This window comes from Lissotriton vulgaris, chromosome 10, assembly GCF_964263255.1.
Source record: "Lissotriton vulgaris chromosome 10, aLisVul1.2, whole genome shotgun sequence".
NCBI lineage: Eukaryota > Metazoa > Chordata > Amphibia > Caudata > Salamandridae > Lissotriton > Lissotriton vulgaris.
Genome location: NC_141698.1, coordinates 157,976,982 through 158,004,333, shown reverse-complemented (window position 1 = coordinate 158,004,333; position 27,352 = coordinate 157,976,982). Strand labels below are relative to the sequence as shown.

At 48.6% G+C, this 27,352-nt stretch overlaps 1 protein-coding gene across 2 annotated transcripts in view; it reads right to left on the bottom strand.

Annotated features, from left to right (window-relative positions):
* RAC1 (Rac family small GTPase 1) overlaps positions 1-27,352 on the bottom strand; it is an 81,933-nt gene that overhangs the window by 20,318 nt on the left and 34,263 nt on the right. Inside the window, exons 2-5 of one of the 2 annotated variants that reach the window (XM_086940752.1) lie at positions 7,142-7,213; positions 3,981-4,098; positions 2,857-2,892; positions 2,406-2,468 (exon numbers count right to left, since the gene is read on the bottom strand). In XM_086940752.1, the coding sequence (XP_086796878.1) occupies positions 2,406-2,468; positions 2,857-2,892; positions 3,981-4,098; positions 7,142-7,213 (289 nt within the window). The remainder of the gene's footprint in view (positions 1-2,405; positions 2,469-2,856; positions 2,893-3,980; positions 4,099-7,141; positions 7,214-27,352) is intronic. The other variant, XM_086940751.1, reaches the window with a different exon arrangement.

Genomic DNA, 27,352 nt, shown 5'->3' with positions numbered 1-27,352 from the left:
AAGCTGTGCTCGAACCGGGACATGAACTCTAAAAATGGGGTTACATTAGTATTAGAGGTGACCCTAGATGCCACGGAGGTGCCATTGTTATGCTTGTCCTGCCAAAAATGTACTAACGTAGCCATGTTTGATTCGGGGCATGAAGGCTAAATCATGGAGTAACGCTATTACAAGGGGCGACCAGAGAGGCCATTTGTCCTCCCAGTTAAGATCTGAGAGCACCTAATAAAGATGCCAGTTATGAATTAGGCGTTAGAAGGCCTCCCTTACTGGAGTCTGTATATGGGCCACAAATAAGTGGGCACGCGAAACATGATTTACAGACACAAGAATGACAGCGGTACCATTCTGGTATTTTAGTCAGAATGGTTTTTCTATGTGAAATTTTCTGTGCATTCCCATAGCTTGTACTTGATTCTACACATGTGAGATCGCAAGAGACTATCACACCCTAGTTTCAACATCTAATGAACCAATAACATAACGTTGTCAATTCTATGTGACCAACACTATATATGGTGTGACTATGTTTTATGTGTGTGTGTTTATCATTTATAGCGTGGTGCTTCAACTACCTGAGCCGCAGCCAGGTGAGGCGTAGCGAGTGCCTCCTACCTATAAGGTAAGCCGGGGTTGGCCTAAATAGGAACCCGAGATGTAAACAATACAACATCAACAGGGATATGTAGTTAACATACCCATATTGTGCTCGAATTATGTGTTTCTGGCCTGAAAAATTATTTTGTGTTTTAAATGTTGTCTTTGCCTGTTGTCTCCAATTTTTTTCTTCTAGTAAGGCGGACCAATACCGGTCAAGAGACTGGTTCATTTGCAAGAAATTTAAAGTAAAATTCTTTCTATATAATATATTTTAAATACACCTCCAGTTTGGGGGCACAAGCAGTAGAGATGTGGTCCTGAAGAAAGCAGCAGGGCACCCAGGTGGGTCCACAGTCTGCAGAAACATGTCGACCGAATCATACCAACAATAGTAGCTATTTGTTTTCCCACTATATCTCGGCACATTTTTAGCGTTGGAAACGTAGGAGATAACCAATAAGGCGGAACCTATCGAAAACTGATGGGTACTTTTGCAATTGTGGCGGTATCCAGTGGCACTTGATGCACTTTGGTCCTTTATTTCCCTTTTTGGAGCTCCAGGCATTGTTCAACAGTTAATTTTTATAATCACTAATTTGTGTATTTACTGGTATTATATATATATATATATATACACACACACCTTTGTTTCATATGCTGAACATGGTTTAGATACGGCAACACGTTTTCAACTTGCAGTCTAAAGTAATGTTAAGAGTTTTCACGCAGTGTAACGAGTTAAAGCAGAATGTACTGCACATTCATTTGAGTAGTACCACCAGCACAATAATAAATACTTGTGCAAGTATGAAGAAAAAAAAAAGTTTAAATACCAAAAAGTAAGCTCAAAGTTCGAGCAACCCAAACTTGAGATTTCCTCTTGGTGAACATCAAGTTTTTGCATACGTTTACGAATGTATTTTAAGACCCGGTCTTGAGTAGAAGCAGTCCCATCAGCACTTCCGGGTTCCCCGTTCAGCCCTGCCAGTAAAGCCTACTTCCCAGAATCAGATAAAGAGAAACACGCCCCAGTAATCCTCCGCACTGCGTGACGTGCGTGTTCGTTTAGCTGTGTACCCAAGGTGCGGCCTGAATGATAAGGCATTAATAAGTACACTTCACTTGGCCAAGGAAGTCCCCATGTACATTATAATAAGTCCACTAGAAACACTGTCCATATTCCCGGAGAGGTTCTTAGACCTCTGTAATGTATCAGTGGTCAGATCACTTGCAGCTCCTTTGAAAAGGTCTTGACCAACTGACCTACTGTATGGCCTGTCAGCACACTACCGGACTCTGCCAACTGCTGCTTTATTTACTTTAAGTGCTTATACTTTTCGTACTGAACATTTTCATTTTGAAAATCCTGCTTCTTCCCGGAAGTGGTCCAACTCGCCCGCTTCCATTGCTATTCTTCCCTAATGTACAAGGTACTTATGCGATTAATTTCTTTTGTAACTTATTTATCCAGATTGCCAATTGCTGTAAGGTGTTCAATTGTTTATTAAACCGATCTTCCCGATTCCATATGTTTATTAGAATTGCATAATATATGCTTTAAAAATAAAAATCTGAACTAAAGGAAACGGCATAAAGGCACATAACCAAATATACAGTAGTACAAAATTTATTTTCCCCCAAAAATATTTTTATGCCATGTAACGTACCAAAGTTTAAAAATTAAGCATCTACAGGTCCCCAATTATGTAGTAAATCTATGCATCCTTTTAGTACATTAAACATTGAACCACTCAACCCAAGAACTACCACATCGGGTGGAGAGGTTTGCGAAATGAAATACTCACCTTCGCTCGAACGTTTTCAAACGATGCAGGGCTCACAAGCGAGAAGCAAATTAAGAACACATCCTGTTAAAAAAAAAAACACCCAAAAATATACTTAATATGGATGCTGTAGCAATATTTTCATGCCCTATGCCACAATTTCGAAGAATCAAAATCACCAGGTCAATTAAAGAAATCGAGCAACGAGGAAAGAATGATTTAACAGAATTAGGTGCAAAATTTTCAGCGCGCATTTTACCCCGCGTGTCTCCACTTAAATAAAATGGAGGTTTTAACCAGGCAGCTATTGAGAGCATTTATTTTGCATGCAAGGCAATAAAGCACATTTTTTGCAATTACTTTCCGGCACCCTAGACACACAAAGCAACCACAAGAAATGGAGGATCCAAATTCGAGTTAGCAGTTTGCACCTAGCAAGCAACAGGGTATTAACTTGGATCAACTCACTCACCGAGATGGATGCACCTGAGGAGCTGTGATTTATGTCCTAACAAAAAATATTTTTTTAATCAAATGGAATCTGAAGATTAAAGTTGCTCATTTTCACCCATATCGTGGTAGATTTTATGATTAATCACTTAACACCGAGTTGCCCAGTATGCATCTTTAATGAGGGCATAGTCTTAGGCGCACAGCATTTAATCCTTTGAAAAATCAGTGCAAAGCCCACATGTAAAATTGGTCTGAAACAACAAATTTCCGGTGAAACCAATTTCAAAACGTTCAGACCTAGGTTTAGAAGTCTGACATTCTGTGCTTAGAGGAAAGCTCAGGATTAGGAGGACCATGAGTGGTTTCTGCTAGTGCACCAGTCATGTGACCACGTAGAAGCAGCTCTAAGGAAGCAGGTAAGTGGCAACAACTTCAGCTGTTATACTGAGAAGGACAATGTCTGAGTGTAAATGCACTTAAATGCCAAGTCAACATTTGAACTACTCCTGAGGAACTTTTCGACTTGCATTCATGAAAATTAACGTCACCCCCATAAACTCCCTCAGCATTTTGTTTACACCTCGTGCTTTAGGGGAGGCAAAAAATGACCATAAAACATGGTGATATTTTCATCATTTTAATTGTCACTATGCAAACCCAAATTATGAAACAAATGTGACTACATTCAACAGTTCTGTTATTGCCATTCAAAGGATACAAGAAACCTAAAGTATAGCCATATGAAAGAAGTTCACCCCCAGAAGAACTAGGTGCATTTTTAAAGGTCCCATCATAACTAAAGCAGAAAGACGATAACGTGACATCACAGCAGATCGCGCCATCCTGCACTGCATCAGTTTATAGTGATGCACCTCTTGTGCTCAGGTACATGCTCACGTCATAAACTGAAAACAATTACCATCTTTAAATCGCTTTTCAAAGGGGCTATCCTTTTTAGAGCCAGGTTTAGATGCGTCGTGGTGGGCCTGTAAAAATGCAAATAGTTCTCAGGCGGATGTTCAAAGGGAAGGACAAATGTGCAGTGGTGACCAAAAGGCGGAAAGCCTAAATATCCAAGCCCCAGAGCAAAGCAACCTTCATTATCTAGCTGCACAAGGCTGGTAGGGTCACAGTAATATTTACCGTTTGCGGATATGATAAGGGACGCAGCCTGTCATAGTCTTCCTGTCCGGCTGTATCCCACAACCCCAAGTTGACAGGTTTTCCATCAACCATTACATTGGCAGAATAGTTGTCGAATCTGTAGAATAGGAAAAAGGGTGAGGTTTAAGCAAATGAGAAATGTGACACGAGGCGCATGTTAAATTGTTCGCACGGGTTTGTGTAAAACATAGTTAGCCAATTACCACAAACGCCTTGGGGTAAACAAAGCTAATCACCAAAACAAACAAATTGGGGTAAACTAAACAATCAAAGAGTTAAACAGGCTGTACAAAGAAAACGAGCATTGGTAAAACTAACAGATGTAGTCTTGGGCAACCTGGTGCAATGGTTATGGTTTATTTTTCTATTTCATAAGCCACAAAATAGTAAAAGAAACAAGTCACTATCTGAATATGTCGGTCATTCGCTAACAATAAAAATGTATATTAAGTTTTTAAAAAAGCAATCACTATATCTTATTTTGATAGAAAAGAACAGGTTCTTCTTGCAGGGTGGGATACTTACAGCAGGAAATAGAATACCTACTGATGCAAAGGAAGTGTACAACTGGCCTTCAATTAGCGTAACGTAACCACAGAGGTAAAAACAAATAAAGAATTGTAAAGAATGAAAAAAAGGCACTGGCAAAGTAAAGTATTAGCCTGCCACACTAGAAAGCACTTCTTTTATGGTGGACTTGCAACCATGTGAGCGGGAAAAATGTTCTCATGGTGCAAGAGACCCACTGTCAAGCTGGACACTTTGGCAGGTGGAGGAAAAATGTGAATGACAGGTGATCGGATTAATGGATGAAGAGAGCTGACCTAAAGGCCCTTTATGCATGTACATTTGAGTAATTTTTTTTGGTTACATGAGCCTAGCAACAAGCTAAGGCAGTCTCTATGCCAGACCGCTGTTAGGCAGGCAGACACACAATGACAAGTGCGTCGGCAGGAGACATTCTTTGAATGTTAGTCATTATTTCACAATTACAGGATGTGGAGGCGCAATAGCAAATCCAGGTCTTTGGACACACTGGTTACTTCTTAACCCTTACAAAACTGATGCGTCAGAAAGTATGACTAAAGCAGATAAGTAAATGCTAACTTTTAAAGATTAGTCTACGCATGACAATCCTTCAGTCTAGCTGGATCCCACAGAGGTACACTAGATTCATATTTCTGGGATTTAATTTTAAGAGTTACACAAATAAAACACCAGAGCAACGAAAATAATCTGTACACAACACTGATTTAAAACGCTTTTCTCTTTCTTCGAAACAATGTGTGAGAACAGTTGTGTGTGTCTAGGTTAATAGACCTCAGACTACAAGTCAAGACACGCTTGCAACATTTGGGAATCCATTCCGGCTGCACGATTCCTTTAGTCCTATAAGACACATTTTAATAGGAAGCCCTTCATCTAGCTCCTCCAAAGGGGACCCCATTAGAGAATAACAACTTGGCCTACCATTCTCGCCGTGTTTTCATAGTTGGAAGGCTAGACGTTGGCTGCAGGTAACCAGCTCTACACAGTAGTGCCGGTTCTTGCATGCTCAGCCGGGGCGAGGCTCAGCGTGAGAGTGCTCTGGCCCTGCGGGAGTAGCCTGTAGCCACGGTGCTGAGAGCACCTGATGGGAATAAAACTGCGAGAGCGTCTCCCTTAGTACTGTTAACATCTGCATAAGGCGTCCTTGGAGCTACTTCGGTCAGCAGGATAGATAAAACGCCTGTAAGTAAAAGCATTGTTCAGCACCACAGGTTCACTTTCACAGCAGGCCGCATCGTAATTCCATTTTTTCGTTTAACTTTTAAACCACACTGCATAAGGTGGCAAAAAGCATTGACAAAACCAATAGGTCTCACAGGTAATACCCATCGGCTTTGGCAATGCTTGTGTGTCCCACCTGATCTCGGGTGGGTGGAGGTATGGGGGCTAGGGGGGCACGGAGGCACCAGGCATCTGTTCTGTGCAACTTAGGTATTGTTTTCCTTTGCACTTATGTAACTATTTAACCACTATCTCCATGCTCTCATATTGTAAGCGGTTTCGCGTTTTTCCTATAACCTACAAGCTTGTCGGAGATGCCAGCCAAGGTAACACAAATATATCAGAAATACCGTAGTCTCTAAAATAATACTTCCAAGACCATTTGCTTCAAGACTACTGGAGTAGAAGTGAGGTGGGAAAAGTTTCTTCCCTTTATGCTGCCATGGGGCAGTCACAGGATGTAAGCATTTCAGCAAGCACACCTGAATACCTTAACTTAAAGGGTCGGGCTTGTGATGGTCGCATCACCTCTGTGCGCTACAACCAGTTTAGAGGGAGTAAACAAGCACTGGCAAAGTCAATAGGTCTGCTTAGGGACCTATTGACATTGCTATGGCCAACAACTCATGCCTATCTACAAAAGCGGCTAAGTCATTATGCCTTTTTTTCACATTAACCGATCCAAGATGGATTGGTAGATTGCGTGTGTGTCTAATCTAAAGGTATGAAACCTAAATGCTCCCAAATCCACCTGGAGCGACCGGCAAAATGAACCCAGCTGGTGCTGATGAATAAAAATAAAAAAATTATGATGACGAAGCCTATCAATGCAAAGTAATGGGTGGGCTCCAAGCCCATTTTAGAATGCATTTGTTTTAAACAGAATCACAAGCAAAAGGGCTTGCACTGGGTCAGGCGAGACCTAAAAATAGCAGCCATCAAAGCAATCCTAAAAAAAATTGAAAGATCTACCGGCATTTAGGAGTACACAACATATCTCACACATTGCAATCCCAAACAGCAGGAGTTTACACTCATGAACCACAAAGGCATCAATAGGAAAAGCAGAAAGCGCATCAACAGTTTGGATTGCAAGCGTTGAATATTTTATAAAAACGTGTGCTTTTACTGCTCTACTAATGTAGGGACCAACCTGCTTCTATTAAATTATCTGACCAATCTAATTGGAATGAGTGTGAAAATACTGGAAAGTAAAATAGTCAAGACAGGTAGACATTTAATACCCCTGTAACATTTGCTTTTTGAGGTATTCATTCAAACGTACTCCAGAAAAGCCACATGAAATTGCCTTATTTATATCAAACAGCTTTGGTATTTGCTAGTAGTGTGGCAAAAATACAAATACTTACACAGTGGGGATGTATTCTCCAGGAAATGCATTGGTCGTGTAACTGATGAGCAAGCATGTTTTACCCACAGCCCTGCAAAAACACAAAAACAATTGTCAATTCCACATCAATGTAGTGACTTTGCTGTAAAATATCTAAAATTAATCGCCAGTGACAAGCAAGACTTTGGTGCAATTCCATAACCAGGAAAAGTATTAAAGACCTCTGCTCGATACAAGTTATCATAGTAAGAAATGTCTAATGCCCACCTGAAGGATTTCAGCTGGACTGCGCCCAACTACACATTGTAGGTCTAAATACATGCCTGGAGAAAAACTTTCATTTTACTTGGATCTAGATTTTTGCTGTTATTTATCTAGAGCAAAGACACCTGCAAAACAAGCATTTGCAATGCAATAGGTCTTGCAGCATTAAAGTTTGAGTTACTGGCATTGTAAATGACAATGCTTTGCATGAACTTTTTTTTTGCAATTGGTATATAAACATTGGCATGGCAGTGGTGGTGTCCGTGTGTGCACGGCAGTGGTGGTGTCCGTGTGTGCACGGCAGTGGTGGCGTCCGTGTGTGCACGGCAGTGGTGGCGTCCGTCTGTGCACGGCAGTGGTGGCGTCCGTCTGTGCACGGCAGTGGTGGCGTCCGTCTGTGCACGGCAGTGGTGGCGTCCGTCTGTGCACGGCAGTGGTGGCGTCCGTCTGTGCACGGCAGTGGTGGCGTCCGTCTGTGCACGGCAGTGGTGGCGTCCGTCTGTGCACGGCAGTGGTGGCGTCCGTCTGTGCACGGCAGTGGTGGCGTCCGTCTGTGCACGGCAGTGGTGGCGTCCGTGTGTGCACGGCAGTGGTGGCGTCTGTGTGTGCACGGCAGTGGTGGCGTCCATGTATTGCACCTGCCGCACCACCGACAACCACTCTTCCAGGGACCTCTTATGCAGCACTGTAGCACCGCACAGATCTGCAGGACACCTTTCCATTCATATGTACGGCTACAGGGGGCGCGTATAGAGCAGGGTCTCCTGTGGCTATTGGGTAGCCGGTTTGACATTCAGGGCCTATACAGGCCCGCTGCACAGATCGTGTAACCTGACTGCCTCAGCCCGCAGTCACAGTACGGCAGTTTGGTAGGTTGAGCTCCTGTTGCAGCGATGCCTGAGTGTGACCTGCAGGAGCGAAAGTTCGTGTTGGGGTGGTGCCAACGCAGCCTTTCATCCTCTAGGAGGAGTGCCACGGATTTGTGCAACGTCTTCGATGTAGATGTCAGCGTGCCACCCCATTGCAGCGCGGCGTGCATCCTGTTTCCTCGGTCAATAGAGGAACAGTACATTGGATTTCCAGGCCTTAAACTTTACATGGCACGCACAGTCTTCGTCTTTCTGCCTTTGTCTTGGACTTCCGGTCTGCACTGCCTCTCAGCTGCAGCGTGTACTGAATGCGGCAGTGGGTTTGTTACTCAGGCTGCTCCCGTTCGCCCCCTCACTCCAAACGCACCCCCCCCTAATATTTCCATTCCCCAAACTGGCTTCAGGTGAGGATGCATTTTAAAGTGCCTCGAGGCCCGGCATCGCAAGAGCCCCGTCTTTTGAGGCGGATATTCCCCCGCTGCCGTTCTGGACTCCGTGTAGGAAGGCGTCAGAGCCACGCATCATAAATATAAACATTAATAAATACAAGTTCCGGTATGGTCCTCGTCCATGATATGGCATAACAGAGACCCGCAGAGCTCGAAAGCATTTAGTAAGGGTGCCAGCAGGGGCCATACTTCAAGCTAGGCACATGGGCCTCGCTTCCAGGGGTTGGCTAGTACAAGACCGACTTTATTGGGGTGCAGTGGGCGTTCCACCTGCTGCAGTGCGGGGGCCGCCATAGTGAGAAAATCCAAATTGTTCCCTCTACGCCACTGGAAAGTGTGCACGGAGCCAGTGCTTGGCATAGAACTGCACGCAGAGCAAAGCAGCAGCGGAATGGGGAAGTGAGAGCAGTGCAGTGCAAGCAGTGCAGCGCAGCACAGTATCCTGCGGGTAACTCTTAGTCAATTTATGTGCTGTGAATATCTCCACGGTGCCTGGCTGGCACGGTGTATGCAGTAAATAGCGCCCTAACGCCATCCTGACAATGAATATGTGCAGTCAATATTTCCGTGATGTCAATCTGCTGACAAATGCATTTCCCGAATGAAGCCTGCCGGGTCGAGCCCTCCTCTGCCTCCGCCACTTCCGCACTCAGGCTCAGACGTCAGCCTCTTTAGCAGCGCCGCACGCCTCTCTGCAGACTCCCCCTGCATTCCAGAGGCGAGCGACGCGATCCTGGCAAAACTTCAGCAGAATTGTTTAAAATAAAAATGTCTAATTGTGTTAGGCTAAGTCTAATTCGACTTGTATCGTTGGTATAGAAGGTGTTTTTGGGTCAATTGTCTAATCGACATCAGTAACGAATAGTTTCTTACCTGTCGGTGTAGTTTTGCAGCTTGAAGATCTTTCTGGATTCACTATGCTGTGCATTATTCCGCGATCTGGTGGTTGGGTCCGGATTCGTAGTCTTTTTTCTCTTTCTTTTTTTGTAGCCCAGGTGGGCGTCGACGTCCCACCATTTGGTGCACCTTCGTGACGTCGGCACGCTTCCTGCGGAAGCTCCCACCCTTGGGCGCCATCTTCGGATTCTTTTTTCTTTTCTCCTTTGTGGTGAATCCATGGCTATGTGTATTAAACTTTCCTTCAACGTAAACTTCTTCACGTATATTTGTCTTTGTTAATCGTTCCTATCTTACTCCATGTCCTTCCACCTTCTCCAGCCTCATCTTTCTGGCGGAGGTGGGTGGGTTCGCTAGTGAATCCAGAAAGATCTTCAAGCTGCAAAACTACACCAACAGGTAAGAAACTATTCGTTTTGCAGCGTGAATCTTTCTGGATTCACTATGCTGTGCATAGATTTCGTAGCGGTTTTGTCACTCATGTGGCGGCTGGGTGGAAGATGGGCGTTGGTTGTTAAAGATATGTTGAAGCACTCTTTGGCCCACTTGTGCTTCCTTGTTCATCTGCACATCTACGCAATAGTGTTTAGTGAAAGTGTGCACTGAAGCCCATGTTGCCGCCAGGCATATGTCTTGGATGGGCGTGTTTGCCAGCAAGGCGATCGTTGCCCCCTTCTTTCTGGTTGAGTGGGCTTGTGGCCCCTCCGTGAGCTCTTCACCAGCTTGCATGTGGCAGAGCTGTATTGTTTTGGCAATCCATCTTGCTATGGTGTTCTTAGTCACTGGTCTACCCAGGAGACTCCTTACGAAGGACACAAAGAATTGTTTCGTCTTCCTGTGTTCTTTCGTCCTTTCTATATAGTGCATTACTGCCCGCCTTGCGTCCAGAGTGTGGAGCGCCCTCTCCACGTTTGACGTGGGCTTCTGGAAGAAGCTAGGTATCTGGATACTTTGGTTCATGTGGAATTTAGATACTACCTTGGGCATGAAATGCGGGTCTGTTCTCATCACGACCCTGTCACTGTGTATTTGTATGTACGGTTCTTGCAGCGTCAAGGCTTGTAGCTCTCTCACTCTGCATAGCGATGTTATTGCTACTAGAAAGGCTGTCTTCATTGTCAGCATTTGTAGTGACGCTTTATGGATGGGTTCAAACGGTGGCTTCATGAGTTCCGTCAGTACCACGTTCAAGTTCCATGCCGGCGGCGGCATCCTCTTGGGTGGCACTATTCTCTTCGCTCCTTCCAAGAACCTTTTCACTACTCTGGAAGTGAAGAAACTTCGTCCTGTTTCTCCTCTTGTGTATGCCACAATCGCTGCCAGGTGAACCCTCAGCGAGGACGAGCTTAGTTTAGCTTTGATCAGGTGCGTGAGGTATCTGGAGTACTGTAGACTCTAGTCAGTTTTCTCTCCAGGTTTTTCCTGTGGCACCACTGCGTGAACCTCTTCCATTTCTCCCCATAGCACTTCCGCGTGCTAGGTCTCCTTGCTTCTCTCAGCACCCGAAGTGTGCTCTCTGGTAGTTTTAGATGTGCGAACTCTAAGTCCTCGGGAGCCACGCTGACAGGCAGAGGCTTTCTGGTTCTGGGTGTAGAACGTGTCCCCCTTCCATGGAGAGAAGGTCTCTTCTTTTTGGGAACTTGTGTGCTCTGCCCTGCGACATCTCCATACTCTGAGTGTACCAGGTCTGCCTCGCCCATTGGGGAGCCACCAGGATGAGAGTCATGTTGCTCGACCTGCACTTGTTCAGGACTCTGGGGATCAGTGGCGTCGGTGGAAAAGCGCAGGCAAATTTCTTTGACCAGCTTATCCATAGGGCATTCCCATGAGACATTGGTTCCTGTTCCCTCGATGCAAAGTATTGGCATTTTGCATTCTGGCGTGTTGCAAACAGGTCTATTGTTGGTGTGCCCCACCTCCTAAACAGGTTCTCTGTCTCTTGGTTGTTCAGTTCCCATTCGTGGGACACCGATGCTTGCCTGCTGAGCCAATCCGCTTCCACATTGTCCTTCCCTGGCAGGTGTATGGCAAGCAGGTCTATCCTGAGTGGGATCGCCCATCTCCATATTTCTTGAGCCAAGCTCGACAGAGGGAATGACTGAGTCCCCCCTTGCTTGTTGATGTAAAACATCGTTGTGGTGTTGTCTGTCTGTATCATCACCCTTTTGTTGTAAAGGTGCTTTTGGAAGGCCTTGAGGGCCAGCAACACTGTTTTCAGTTCCAGGTAGTTGATGTGCTTGACTGCATCTCCTGGGTTCCACAGACCCCTCACTCTGAGCCTGTTCATGTGTGCGCCCCATCCTTTCTGGGATGAGTCTGTGGTGATGGTCACAGTTGGGTCCGGTGGCGTTAGAGGCTTCCCCATCGTTCTATTCTCCTTCGTCCACCATTTCATCTCCTCCTGCACATTGTGCGTAACAACCACTAGATCTTCCCAACTTCCTTCTGCTTGTGACCATTGCTGTTGCAGCCACTCCTGTAGTGGTCTCATCTTTAGCCGAACATTGGGGACCAGGTGGATGCATGACGCCATCATCCCCAAGATCTTGCTCACCGTCCTCACTGTCAGAACTTGCCCCTTCTGGTAGTGACGTTTCTCCCTCAGCAGGCTGAGTGTTCTCTTCTCGCTGGGTGTCACTCTGCATTCGACCGAGTTGATCAGGGCTCCCAGGAAGATTTTCACTTGTTCTGGGTCCATGGAGCACTTTCTCCAGTGGATGGAGAAGCCCAGGTTCGTGAGCGTTCTTGTGACCTGTTCTGCGTGAGCTTTGCCTCTCGTGTAAGAGCTTGCCTTCACGAGCCAGTCGTCCAGGTAGGGGTACACGTGTATACCCTCCCTTCGTAGGTGTGCGGCCACCGCCGCGAGGCATTTGGTAAAGACCCTTGGCGCTGACTTGAGCCCGAAAGCCAGGGTTGAGAACTGGTAGTGGTCTTTGTTCACCTTGAATCTTAACATGCGTTTGTGCTTCCTGTTCATGGGGATGTGCAGGTATGCGTCTTTTAGGTCTATCGTGGACAAGTAGTCCCCGGGCCTTATTTGTGGGATGACCTCTTGCAGGGAAGTCATCTTGAACCTTTGAGTTTTTACGTAGGTGTTCAGGAACCGTAGGTCCAAGATGGGTCTTAGGCTTTCGTCCGCCTTTGGTACTAGGAAGTAGTTAGAGTACACCCCCTTGTTCCGTTCTCTGTGCGGGACTTGTTCTATGGCCTCTTTGAGGAGCAGTTCTTGAGCTTCCTCTTGGAGCAACTGCAGTTCTTTGCTCTTGTGACCCCTTCTCTTTGGCTTTCTGCTTGGTGGATATTTTTCCAACTCTATGCAGTATCCGTGCTGTATAATGTTTAGTATCCACTTGTCTGTGGTTATTTTTCTCCATTCGTGTAGAAAAAATCTCAACCTTCCCCCTACTGGTGTTGTGTGTTCTCTTGAGCCGTGTCCGTGTGAGCCTCCCCTTAGCTGTTGGTGCTCTCCCCCTGAGGCTTTGGGTGGGTGAGCGCCTCCTTCACGGAGTCACTTTTGGGGGGGTTGATCACCACCTCTCCGTCTCTGGCCCCGTCCGTTTCCTCTCCCTCGAAAGGACTGGCCCCTATTCTGGGAGTTCCAATTCTGCCTCTGTTGACCCTGGTGCCATTGGTTGTCACTCTGTTGACCATGGTGGTGCGACTGTTGCGAATGTGATTGCTGGTTTCCCCCTCTACCATTTGGTCTCCTTGTGGGGGTGCCTCTCCGCATCCCCCTGAATTGTAGGGCTCCCATCGATTTTGCTGTCTCATTGTCCTCCTTCAGCTGAGCCAGTTTGTCATCTACTGATGCCCCGAACAGCGTCTCCCTGTTGAAGGGGGTGTTCAGGATGTTATTTTGCACTTCTGCCTTGAAGCCTGATATTCTGAGCCAGGCTTGCCTTCTCTCAGTGATGCCAATGGCCATCAGCCTGCTAGATGTCTCTGCCCCATCTAGGGCTGTCTTCAGGCATGCGTTTGCTGGGTCCTTTCCCCCCTCCACGAGGTGGGCTGCCCTCTGCCTGTACTCCTCGGGCATGTGTTTCAGCAACTGGCTCATCTCATTCCAGTGCTGATATTGGTGTCTATTTAGGAGTGCATTGGAGTTTGCCATCCTCCAATGCATAGCAGCATTTCTTTCAATGTTCCTTCCCGTGAGGTCCATCCTCCTGCTTTCCTTATCAGGTGGTGGCCCAGATGTAGTTGGCACTTTGGCCCTTCTACTGGCCGTTGCTGCGATTATGGAGTCAGCTGCCACGGTGCCCTGGATATAAGGGGGGTCCTTGGAGAACTTGTATTTCTTCTCCGTCCTCGGGGTCACTGACCTGCATGTGGCCGGTTCCTTGAAGGCTTCAGTCCCTTGGGCCGTGACGCTCTTCAGCATGGGCAGGAAGCTGCTTTTCGTCTGTGAGGGGAGCAAAGTCTCTAGCAGGAAGTCAGCCTTTGTCTGTTCCTCCTCCAACTTCACATTGTAGACTGCTGCAGCCTTCTTAACGACCTCATAGTAAGCCCAGATGTCGTCTGGCGGCGAAGGCCTCGAAGGGTATGTCTCCACAGGTTCCTCTGGGTTATCGGCCTCGAGATCCTGCCATTCTTCCTCTAGCGACGCCGAGGATTCTGAGTAGTAGCTCTCGCGGAGGTAATCTCCTTCCGAGCGGTAGAAATCCTCCTCTTCTCCCTCATCTGTGGGGTTTGGAGTTTTCGGCGGCTCCTCGGCTTCGAAGTCCTCCTGCACCTCTACCTCTTCGGCGGTCGCAGCGGTCTTCGAGGGAGTCGAGTAAGTCTGAGGGAATCGTATAGTTCTTCATTGTTTCCTCGAAGGCTCTCTTCCTCTGGAGCATACTCTCCATTTCGGCCTCGAGCCTTCTTCTCTTTTTCTCCAGCTCAGCCGCTTGCTCGGCGTCGAGCTTTTCGGCAGGTCTCTTTGACGGTACCTTCGACGTCGAGGCCGTTCTGAGCGTCTTCTCGCTCGAGGGTCCCTTCTCGAGGGCCTGCTTCGACGACCTTTGCTTTTCGCTGGTCTTTGCCATCTGGGAGTCCTTTTCGAAGGATCCGCTGGGCCTTTCGGAGGATGCGGCTTCAGACGTCGAAACTTTCGTCGCCTGGCGCTCCTTTCGAGGACTTAGCCTCTGCTTTATGGGGGTTCTCCATCAGGCTTTCTCGGCCCTGTCTGGGTTTTCGGAGTCGTAGACTCTCCTACCTTTTTTGAAGGTCTCACATCGGTCTCTACGACTGTGAAGTCATCTGGTCCCTCGGCGATGTTCTCCTTATCTTCGTCGGAGGAGGCACCCAGCTGGTAGAGGCTCGGCGTGGTCCCTTTCCCTCGCATCGTGTGGTGGGCCACCCTCTGTCTCTCTCGAACTCCGAATCTTCGGCGTGAAGATTGAACAGACGTTGCAATCCTCGCTGGAGTGGTCGATCGGCAGGCAGAGGTTGCAGACCGGATGCTGGTCCTTCTGCGCGTACTTGTGGTGGCAATTACGGCAGAACTTGAATGGGGTGTTGTCCATGTGCTTGCTCAGGGGGCCCCCTGCGCGCGCTATCTCCTTGGCCGTCGAGTATCACGAGGTTTTCTCCTCTTTCTTCGTTCTGGCTCTAGGAGGTCTTCTTCTCAGACTTCCCTCGGTCCTTTTTCCTCAAAAACTTGGTGTATTTCCTTCTTTTCTCCTGAAAACTTCTCCGGAGCTTCATGCGACGATCCAGACCCAACGGCGGAAAAAAGAATCTGAAGATGGCGCCCAAGGGCGGAAGCTTCCGCAGGAAGCGTGCCGACGTCACGAAGGTGCACCAAATGGTGGGACGTCGACGCCCACCTGGGATACAAAAAAAAAAAAAAGACTACGAATCCGGACCCAACCACCAGATCGCGGAATAATGCACAGCATAGTGAATCCAGAAAGATTAAACTGCAAAACAAGCATTTGTAAAGCAATAGATCTCACAATTACGCAAGTTTGAGCTATTGTCATTGTAAATGACAATGCCTTTTATTTTTGTTTTTTAAAACAAATAAAAGGCACTGTTATTTAAAATGGCAATAGCTTAAACTGGCGTAAATGCGAGACCTATTGCATTGCAAATGCTTGTTGTATGTAGTAGACTATTGAGGAGCACAAATCAGACAGAAGAAATATTGTGAAGGTTAATTTTCCAACCTGCACTCTTTCCAACCGCACTAGCATCTAGACAAGAACCAGTACACAGTCATTCCAATACAACTTTACTATCATCCCCACCCCTACATACAGTTGTGACTGGTAGTAAATTAAAGTGACGAGGGATGTTAGGAGAAGTCTAGTTTGGTAAGCTTCTGCAGAAATTGGCAGAAATTTTTTACATTTTAAAGTGTTGTGGGTGTAGGTCAAAATGGTGACTGCTAAGCCCCACTCTTGCATTGCCAACATGAGGGATATTTTAAAGCACGAGACAAGTTGTTTACCCTCTGCGTGGTCTTAAACAGTAACAGTTGCACAAACCAGCTATGATGACTCACAGAAGAAACCGAGGATTGGAATACACAAATAACATAGGTGATCAAGACAAGACCTCCCACCAAAACGTAGAGGGATTTTTGCAAACTGTGGCATACCAGATTAGACCATGGTGGAATGGGGTGGAACACTTCGCCAAACTAACATGTATGCTGTTTTCCAAGGAGCAGTAATAAAAGAAGGAAGACTATTCACTTAAATGGTACATGCCTAGGAAGTCTTGTAGCACATGCACTAGCCTGCTAAATTGGAGTTATTTTAACGGTTTCTCTTAAGGCTTTGTGCCCTTAAAACGGGGATGCAATTGCAAATAGAAACCCGCGTGCTACAAGCGTAGTAGTGTCAGATTAATGCAGCGATGGTTCTAGTCGGATATCTTACTTTGTTCAGCAGATGGAACACTCAAAGTTCTTCAGGGGGTAGGAGTGTTCTCTCTTGTGGTTTCCATGTATTTCACCTGGAGATTGGCAGGTGCGGTTCTAAAAAGTACAGAAACTCTTACACCTGTTAATGACCATCCCCATGGCAGCCTAACAAGATATACTGAAGCAACTTTAAGATTTGATAATCAACCTCTGTTGGCAGAAAAAGATCAACAGGTGGCCAGCAAAACACTACACTGGCCACCTCACAAGGAGGGCTGGCTGGTCCTGTATACTCAGAGCGGATCAGATGAGATATTTGGTGAGGTGGAAGAATGTGAAGAGCTCGAAGCATGGTACTAAATCGAACTCCTTTCTAATAGCGGCCATCCAGCTGTGGTAGGTGCTGTAGCTATGCGGCCATCTGAGAAATTTGGGTTGTATTCTTACCCAGCTACTAAGGTTACTCTCTCGATTTGGGCCGGGTGTGTACACTTAAGGGGTGGACGAAGTCTCCCTTCCATTTCACTCCCATCTGTTTGAACGTAAACTTTACACTTGGAATGGGGAGGCACCTATTCCAACAAGCAATGGCATAGCCAATAGGTCTCGCCTTTGGGACCATATAAGTATTCAGTTATGCAGCACAATATCCTTGATGAAACAACATCAACTGTTGCATGGCTAAACACTTATAAAGTCCCAAATATGAGAACTAATGGCTATGCCAATGCTTGTTTTAGCTTCCAGGCTTCAAATCTCTACACAAAGCACCATTTCCACAGGGCTCGGAATCATGAGTGGAATAGGTCACACCCGGTAATTACCACGTCAACTAGGGGCACGTGTAATGAAGGGACAAGTGGGGGCGTGGCTAGCAGCCAAGCATGGCAGCCGTCTTCTAGACGAGCTCCAGGCCTGGGCTGAAATATCCCGACGACCACTTGATGAAACCTGCAGGCAGTGGGTTGTAAATGTGTGGGAGTCTCGTTGAGACTGGGACCGAGACTCGGTGCTGCTGAATTGATGAAAATCTCCGACGTATGCGGAGATAACGTCCCCCGGAACCCACAAAAGGAGAGGGTGTGTCGTTGTGGGGCCGGGTGAGACGGACCGGCTGCAGCAGACCCGCTGGACCCCTGCCGGCTCCTCTACATGTCGAGGCGGTGCATGGTAGGAACGGAGGCTTGACTGAGCTGGAGGTGAAGATGGCGCTGGGGACGCTGTGTGCGGCGGCCTGTAGTGGGGATACGGCTTCGGAGTAGCAGCTGCGGGAGTCCGCTCACGCGAGCCTGTGCTGAGGCCTACCCCCTTGGAAGTGATATGGGGAGTTGTCAAAGCTGGACGGCGGCAAACCTGCCCAGTGAGATTTGCGGTGAGAGGCAGCAGTGGCACGCAGAGACTTTTTGCATGGCTGCGATGGGACAGTACGGCTGCACAGGAACTGTAGCACTCCCTGGTGTGAACGGCAGACTGGTGGGGCCCAGACTGCTACTTGTGCGCTCCCATGCCCCTTTCGCTGCTGCGGGGCTTGCATGTGAGCAGCGTAGAGTGCCGCATAATACCCAGAGGCTGAGTGCTGTTGGAAAAGATGACAGGTTATCCCCCGCCACCTGCTATGCTGGGCGTGGCCCAGAGGTAGACTGCCAGAGCTGGGATACGCAGGGGCATATGCTGAATTGGACTGTATCAAACAGCGCGAGGGCCACTGCCAGGTGCTAGAGGAGATGGCTGGACAGGAAAAATTAGTTTCACAACTAACAGACACGCAGTCAATATGTACTACGTGACCACGGGATTTATGTCCCAAAACAAATTTATTTTCTTTTTTACTCAGTTTATCAAAATTTCAAGAACACAGAGACAAACCAAAGACTGTCACGACAGTGAATTCATAAGTACAATATCTACAAATATACAAGTTTACAAATGTACAATACTTACAAAATGAATCAAGCAGAACAACTAAGAACAAATAAGAATGACACACCAACAAACAATGAAATAATTCAGTGATCAAAAATCAATTGCATTTATATACAGTGCAAAATTCGTGCAAAAAGCAAAGGTACAACCAAGCGACAGGCGGGGGCAGATGGAATGAAACGCCTGCCTATCAGAACCTGTGGTTCAATGTTTGTATTGGGTTGCACAGCTAGGCTCCAAAGTAGTGGAAAAATTCTTATCCTAGAGGCACCCTTTTGAGTAACCACAGGGTGGAGGTGTCGACGCGTTTCGAACCAGGGTGTTAAAGGTTCTCTTCAGGACGGGGACTGGGAACAGTGAGTCTGTAACAATATACAGGGATGGGGTGCAGAGGCAGTTTCTCACCACTGCGTCGCAAAATGACCAAGGCCGCACGCTCGCCTTTCACTTCTCCTTCCTCAGCCGGGTACTCAGCTGCACTGCGTTTGAATCACTGAATACGTTCGGCCCAAGAGAGCATTCACGCGACACACCCACAAATGGAAGGACACACACTAATGTGTTGCGACGCACAGTTTGGAAAGCACTGAGCTACAGGATCAAGTTGCCACCCTGTTGGACCGAGTGGAGGATGCACCTAGCTCGTCCTTCCGCAACATTCGAGTAATTGGCCTGCCAGAACAGATTGAATTTAATGATGCTACACGCTACATGGAGCAGTGGTTCAGGGACCACATTACTGCTTAGGGCTTACTGTATTGAGGGGGTGCACAGAATATTTACTGGACTAACGAAACCGGGGGCTCAACCACGTCCTCTAATAGTGCGGCTGTTGAACTTTCGCGACGGAGACCTGCTGCTGCAAAAAGCTTGTGAGTTGCCCCAGATAACTTTTGAGAACGCCAAAGTGTCATCGTATCCAGACTACACGGTCATGGTACAGAATCAGCGCTCTTCCTTTTTAACAGTTAAGAGAAAGCTCAGAGACTTAAACTTGAAATATGCGCTTCTCCTCCCAGCCCAGTTGAAAATCCTGCACAACCAGAAAGCATATCTCTTTGAAAGTCCTGGGGATGTAGATGACTGGCTGGAGGTGATTGAGTTAACCAACGCTGCGGCATCTGTTTCTCAACCGACCGCCAAGAGTTGAAACAGTTCGGGAGTGCCAGACAGAGTACTAAGGGCGGGGGTGGTCCGCCATAGTAGATATTGCCTTAGGTAGGTTCTGTGACCTGGGAATTCTACTGGCAAGTATCAGGCACACCACAATGCATACACTTGGTAAATACACCATAAAGACGTGGAATATTTGGGGAATGGGGTCGGTGCAGAAGCGCCACAGAGTGCATGCACAATTACAACTCTGTGGGGCACATATCGTAAATTTACAAGAGTCTCATTTGGTGGATAGCGAAGTGGTGAAGCTCCGAAAGAAATGGAGGGGGCAAATTTTTTACACAACGTACTCTAGCTTTGCGAGAGGAACCACAATTTGGGTGAGACATGGAGTGCCATTCTTAGCTCTAGAGCAGAGGATAGATAAACAAGGGCGGTACATATTTGGGAGAGGGATACTGGCTGGTCAACCTGTGGTGTTAGAGAATGTTTATGCCCCAAATTTTGACCAAGATAAGTACTGGGGTCTTCTAAATATCGCACTGACGGGGTGGGAATCGCATCCATGGATTGTGGGAGGTGATTGTAATGGATGTTACTCTGGATAGAGCACACCCACCCCTACATAGTGCAGGAGTGTTTAAACAAGCAGAGGCGTGGGCGGAGGGGCTGAGGGATAGGAACTCTGATGTCTGGAGAATGGGACACCAAACACACAGGGACTACTTGTTTTATTCCTCCGTGCACATCGTACACACCAGATTAGATAGAATATACTGTTCCCACAGGGTTGCAATGCAAGTACCCCAGGCCACATACCAATCGAAGACCTTCTCTGATCATTACCCATTGGAGCTTGTCCTCACCTGGGGCAGGGTGCCCACCCCAGTACCGACTTGATGTATGTGGCCACAATTGTTATCAGGCTCCGTATTCGGCGCCGATATGCTAGATACTATTGAGCATTATTTTGCAGAAAATAGCAACACAGTCTCTAATAGACTGATTGAATGGGATGCATTCAAAGTGGTTGTCAGAGGGAGGGCAATCAGTAAGATTGTGAGAGCTCGACAACTACTCCATAAGTCCCTGGTGGAGGTGGAACGCACTATGGGTAGGCTGGAACAAGATGCAATACGGATGAGGACAAGAGGGCCCTACTGCAGGAAGCTAGGATTAAGCATGCAGAATTACTGGAATCTCTGCGGGTCATAGATTATCAGGCATGCTTGCGGCAAAACCACACTGAGGCGGATAAGGCGGGGACTCCGCTGGAGGAGGATCTTGAATCAGCCTGGCAAGCAGTTGTTAGAAACGAGATTAATACGCTGGAAGGTGTTAGAGCCATCACTCATGGGGATATAAATGCGGCCTTCAGTCAATATTACGCCTCTCGATGAAGTGCATCTGGTACTAGTACGGAGGACTACATGGAGGCTTTCCTTTCCACCCTCACATCTCCGAAAATCAAGACAGCAGCCCAGAGAGCACTGATAGGGCCAGTCAGTCAGGCTGAGATTAGGATAGCCATGAAGGGACTCCTGTGTAACAAAACCCCTGGCCTGGACGGTCTGCCAATTGAATTTTACACTACGTATGCATATTCCCTAGTGCCCCACTTAGAAGTATTATATAACATAGCACTGGAGAGGGGCTCTCTGCCACTCACCACGGTGCAAGCTCTGTTAATATCACTCCCGAAGACGGGAGGGATCCCACAGATATGGCCAGCTATCGTCCACTGTCCTCATTGCCTACCGAGTATAAAATACTGAGTAAGGTGTTGGCTAATAGAATACTGCCCTATGTGGCTAAACTAATCCCATATTGAGCAAACTGTTTACCTGCCCAGAGCACCTAGCTGAATACTAGAAACTTCACTATTTGATGAAGGAATCCCGAGCCGATATGCTCACGCAGGTTGCATATCTCTACGACAAGCATTTGACTCTCTTAACTGGGAGTATATGTTTCGGGCGTTGGGGAAATTTAGGATTCCGGAGGGCTATATTGCATGGTTGCGGCTCCTATATAACACGGGCATGGGCCCGAACTAGTAATAATATCTCAGCGGAATATTGTATATACACAGGGGAACTAGACAGGGCTGCCCTCTTTTGCCCTTGGTCTTCATACTGGCCCTTGAACCACTGGCAATTAGGATGTGTAAGGATCTCCGATAGAGGTATACCATTAGGTAATAAGACGCATCTTTTTTCTGCATACGTTGATATACTTTACCATAGAGGTCTCCTATTGCCCCTGGACCTGATCTAGGAGGTATTTCACCGCTTTGAAGTAGTGTCAGGCCTAGCCAATAAAGTTACAAACTTGCATGCTTTTTTCTTTACAAACCACGCAGAGATCAGACATTGAATTTGGGGATAACAGGCTCCAGGTGGCACAGCATACATTCAACTATCTAGGTATACAGGTGCAAATGACTTACGGATATGCTGGACGGAAACCTGAACAGAGCGCTTAGAGCCATACGATCCAGTTTCACTTTCTGGACTACGCTGCCACTGTCAGTCATGGGTAGGGCTGCCCTGGCAAAAATGGTAGTCCTACCACGACTGCTATATTATTTCACGAACTTACCACTTACGTTACCACACACTACTTTTAAACTGATGGACATCCTACTCATTGAACTGATCTGGGGTTCTGGGACGAAACGTATTAGCCTTAAGATATTGCAATTGGACAAGTGCAGGGGAGCCTTGGCGTTCCAGACCTGCGTGCATACTATTACACATGCCAATTACAATGGTTGTCATATTGGACGGCGGGGCGTAACTTGCACAAGATAGGGTACACAGAAGCGGACATAGATCGTGGTCTCCTACATACCCAGTTACTGCCTGGTGGTAGCATCCAGTGAGGTCTCTCTCCCCCCCTCCCCCGGCCCGCGGAGTGCAACATGGCGGCCGGGCCCGCCGAGTGACAGCGGACGACCTGGTCCACTGGGGCGGGCCACCACAAGCCGCGGACCAGCACTGAAGGAGACACCACCCTCCGGATCCGGGAGGTGAGCAACGAGGGAGTGAAGGACGACCGGGGAGCCCATCATCGGGTGGGCTGCGGCGAGGTGCAGCCGAGCGGGAAGAGAAACACCAGAGGCCCCGGTCTGGGCCTGTGCGGAGCCCGATCGGCGCGCATCCTCAGCGCCTAAGGGCACGGAGAGAGAAACGGCCGGCCGAATCGCGGCCCACAAACCCCCCATAAGAAGTGAGGAGAGTTGCGCTGGGCTGCTCTGGGTGAGGAACTCAGGGGGGCGTCTACTCGAGCCACCAGCGGGAGGCCTAGCAGGGACCTTCAGGCACGGCCCTCTGAAGCACTACGGGAGTGCCGGGGAGTGTGCCATCCGGCGCCCAGGCTAGCGCAGGGTCAGAAGCAGACCCCTTTTGGACAATCCAGAGGCAGGGGACGCACAGCAGCATTAGGAGCCCCGGGCAAGGGAGGAGAGCTCGGGGGGTGACAATCGAGCTCCCGGTATGGACCGACGAGGGGGTGCAAACTGCAACGATGCGGCAACGCTGCAGTGTGTGACGAGTGACCCCAGCCCACACTGGTGTCCTTCCTCGGGGACGAACTGCTCCCCTCCCCTGACCATATTGATTCTTACTTGGGCCCACTCGCGGCAGTGCATCCGCTGGAGGGGGCTAACGTGACAGAGAGCACTGGTCCACACTCGCGATAGAATATGGCTTACACGAATCGCAGAGGGGACCGCACTATCCATGACTTGCTGGCTAAAGGCGCCCCGAAAGGAGACAAGAGCCCTGACAAGCCAACACCAGCGGATCGCCCCAAGGAGACGGAGCGGGAGGGGGCGAGGCCCCCATCACCAAAGCTTTCTTGGAGTCACTATTCCACTCCCTCAGAGAAGACTTCTAAACCCGTAAGCAGGAAATGGCGGGCGAACACAGAGCTACATCGCAATGTCGACGGCCTTGGAGAGCGAGTGGCGGCGATTGAAGACACTGAGCACGCTAGGAGTGAAGAGGTTGAATTCCTGCAACAGGAGATTATCAAGCTTCACGAACAGACAGACAGACCTGCAAGCACACGTGGAGAACCTCGAGAACCACTCCAGACGTAACATACGGGTCCGGGGTGTGCCACCCAAATCGGAAGGGGACAGTGTTGAGATCTACCTGCAGCGATTGTTTCGGGAAATACTGGGTGAGCCGGAGGATTTCGAGACTCAAATTGATAGAGCACATAGGGTGGGCCTGGCGCGCCGGCCCCTCCACCTGACATTTTGGCCTTCCTGCCCGACTACCCTTTGAAGGAACGCATTCTGAAAGCGGCACGCACAAAGCAGCCCCTTCAATTCCAGGGACAACCGGTGGGGTTATTGCAAGACTTATCGGTGATCACGCTGCAAAAACGAAAGGCGTTCAAAGTGGCCACAACTCTCCTGCGAGACAATGGAATCCCGTACTCCTGGTGCCACCCTTTCAGAATCATCTTCAAGTGGAAGGGGGCCCTCCACCAGCTCAGGTCCCTACGGGACACGTGTGCACTGCTGGTCATCGCCAATGAAGGTGACGCAACGGTGGAGGGTTCATCCACGCAAAACTCCCAGCCGAAATCCCCGCGGACGAATGGTAACGTGTGGGACGCCGCCGATCGCCCAAAAGCGATCTCAAGCCAGACCCCAAGACTATAGCTAAAGAACACGCAGCAGCGATACAGGAGGTCTCCAAAGATATGAAAAACGCAACATGATGCAGCACCTATGGGGGAACCATCATACATCATCTTAGCACTGGGTTGGGGGGGGGGGGGGGGGGGGCCTATGATGTGCCACTGCCACACACTTCCTTAACTCGTAACTCTACTACAGGCCTGGGCTGCGATTGTATAGGCCTGGGACAATGACCGTTTGTTGGGGTTTCACAGTTGAGGGGGGAGCGGTGGAGGGGGTGAGGGAAGTTGGAGAGGTTGGGGGGGATGACAGGGGGGTTGTGCTGGGAGTGGGGCGGTGGGGGGTGGTCGGGGACCCCGGTGTGTTCCGTTCAGAGAAGCGAGGCAGAGTGTCACTGGGTGGCTTTAGACTATGACACAGAGGAGGGGGGGGGGGAAGACGTACACACGCCCATGGCTGAAGAGTCCATCCAAATCCTCACCTTCAATGTCAAGGGCCTCCACAACCCTATCAAGAGGAGGGCGGTGATATCCTACTTAGAGCACTCCGGTGCGGCCATATGTTTGCTGCAGGAGACGCATTTACTCACCAAGGACTGGCATCGGATGAGGTCCAGGGCCTTTCCACTACAGTTCTACTCATCCCTCACAGAGAAAAAGGCAGGGGTAGCTCTTATTTGCACGACACTAGAAGGGCAAAGGGGGGGAAGGTAGCGGAAACCAAGGGAAGACAGCTGGTCTACAAGGTACATATAGGGGACTGGTCGATCACATTAGATTGGGTGCGTAGATGGACCCCAAACAAAAAGCCTATCTTAAAGGGGCGCTAGCTGACGTGGTAGGGACCAACACGAGATACACGCTGGTGGGCGGTGACATCAAAATAGTTATGGACAACAAAAAAGATAAGTCGGGTCTGCGGTTTGGCAACACGGGGGCATTATCCACCGAAGGGGGACAGTGGCTGGCTAGCAGGGGGTTCCTAGATGTTTGGAGAGAGGCCCATCCCACTTCCCCAGGGTACACCATTTATTCTCCGGTACACCACACTTATTCCAGGATAGATTATTTCTTCGGCTCAACAGAGTTAGGCCCTTTGGTGCAGGACATTGAGGTCACCCCAGCGGCGCTATCGGACCATGACGCAGTGGCAATCCGCCTGTCTGTCCCACACGGGCAGTCGCGCAAGGGCAAATGGCGTCTGAGGGAAAGCCTGCTCCACCGCAAAGGGGTTGCACAGCAGCTTTCCAAAAGCATTGCAGATTACCGGAGCATAAATGACACTGGCGAGGTGGCCGTGCCGGCGGTCTGGGGTGCACTCAAGGCGGTAGTTCGGGGGGAACTAAATGCGCTCGCGGCAGCGGACAACAAGGAGCAAAAAGAAAGACGCCAGGCGCTAACAGAGCAGGTGCTGGAACTTGAAAGAGCTCATTGCCGGACCGGGGCTCCCAGGATTCGGCGCAAACTGAAGGCAGCAAGGGCACAACTCAAGCGTCTGGCCCTAGACCGCGCTGCGCTCCGTCACACGTACTATGGGGGGGTGAGGTTCCGTGACAATTGTAAGTGGTGTTTCCGACTCGTACGAATATGGTCGAGTCTGGTATCTATGAACCGCAAATGACGACTTTAGTAAGTGTGCGCAGTTTCGCTGTGCTAACTTAAACCGTTCGTTTGTTACGTGGGCTTTTCATCTGTACCCACGGGTTCCATCTTAGATACGGCATCCATTTTGTCTCTTGCCCTCAAGTAGTCAGCGAACGGACGCTGTCCGCTTCGCGACCCTGGGACTCCCAAGATATTTGCGGAAGACACATGTTCTTTGAAAGTGTCTTTATGACGAGGGGGTTGCTACTGTAAGGCAGGTGGCGCCGCTCGAGGCTCATCTTGCCGCACGGACTTATTGTCTCAGCCGTGCATCTCATTAGGCACGTCCCTTTGATGCCTGTATCTCGTGTTTCCCGACACCTCCCCTTTTACACCCTTTCCAATCTCCCCACTGTCTCCGTCTTCCTCTGCACCTGTCTTCGTTCCTGTTTCGATCTACTTGATTGCTGATTGGAATTTGCTAATGGTGGGAAGATGGGTTTTTACAGTTGGGAACCGCCAAATGTTTCCGCACTTATGTTCCGGACCTTATGTGTTTCAAAGCGACCAAAGCGACCCCTCTGGGAGCTAGATGTGGGAACTGAGTTGTAAACCTTTGTGTTTAATGTTAGCCTATGGGTAAAAACTGTATAAAAGGAGCGATCCACATAACCAATTTGAAGCAGTCTCCACAAGTAGCACGCGTTGTACTTGCCGTGATTTCTGTGTTCCCTGCAGTAAATAAACCTTGACTCTTTGACGCCGAAGGAAGTGTCCCGTGTCTCTGTGACTTGTACGCCGGAACAGGTTACCCACGAAGGTTTCAGGTGTTGTGCCCTGGCACCGCTGGGTCCAAAAGAACCCAGTCCTTCAGTTGGCGCCCAACGTGGGGCTGCATCAGTGGTACCGGTCCAAGCCCGACGATCGTGAGGAACTTCGTGTGAAATCTCCGAGGGAAGGTGCACCCCGCTTCATCGATCCTGTTGTCGAAATAAGTGGCCCGAAGACTTTTCCCGCGAAGATTCCCGCCTCCTGACGGCTGCGACGGACTGCTGCCCTGACTGTAGACCTGTTTTGGCGCCTGGCGTAGACCTTGGTATAGCGAGACGATTGACGGGCCTTCCTGAGGACGCCATTGATCTTTGAGTTAAGTATTTGTGGGTCGCTCCCAGAATCCTTGGTTGTAAACACTTTAGCGAGTGTTTTTGTTGTAGACACTTTAGCGAGTGTCTTTGTTGTAAACACTAGTGGCTTTGTTGTACACGCTGTGTGAGTGTTTTTGTCGGTGACACTTTGCTAGCGTACTTTGTTGTTGTATTTGTTTGACGACTGCAGCCGCCAAAGACCGAGGGTTTTTGTTCTTGCTGGGACTTGGTAAATCCCGTAACCCTTGAAGTTTGTGAAACTCGGCTAGCGTGCAAGATGCCTGGTCGCAGTACTTTGTTCAGTTGTTGTAGACCTTGTGGTGCGGATTCCCTGCTGGAGGACTCGTGTCCGATACCTCCGGTTGGAACTCCTACTTATGACTTATATAGCAAACATGGGCTAGGCCCGATTGCTTTTAACGATTATTGGATAAAATATACAAAGAAAGACGGCGATCTTCGTTGGCCACCTCA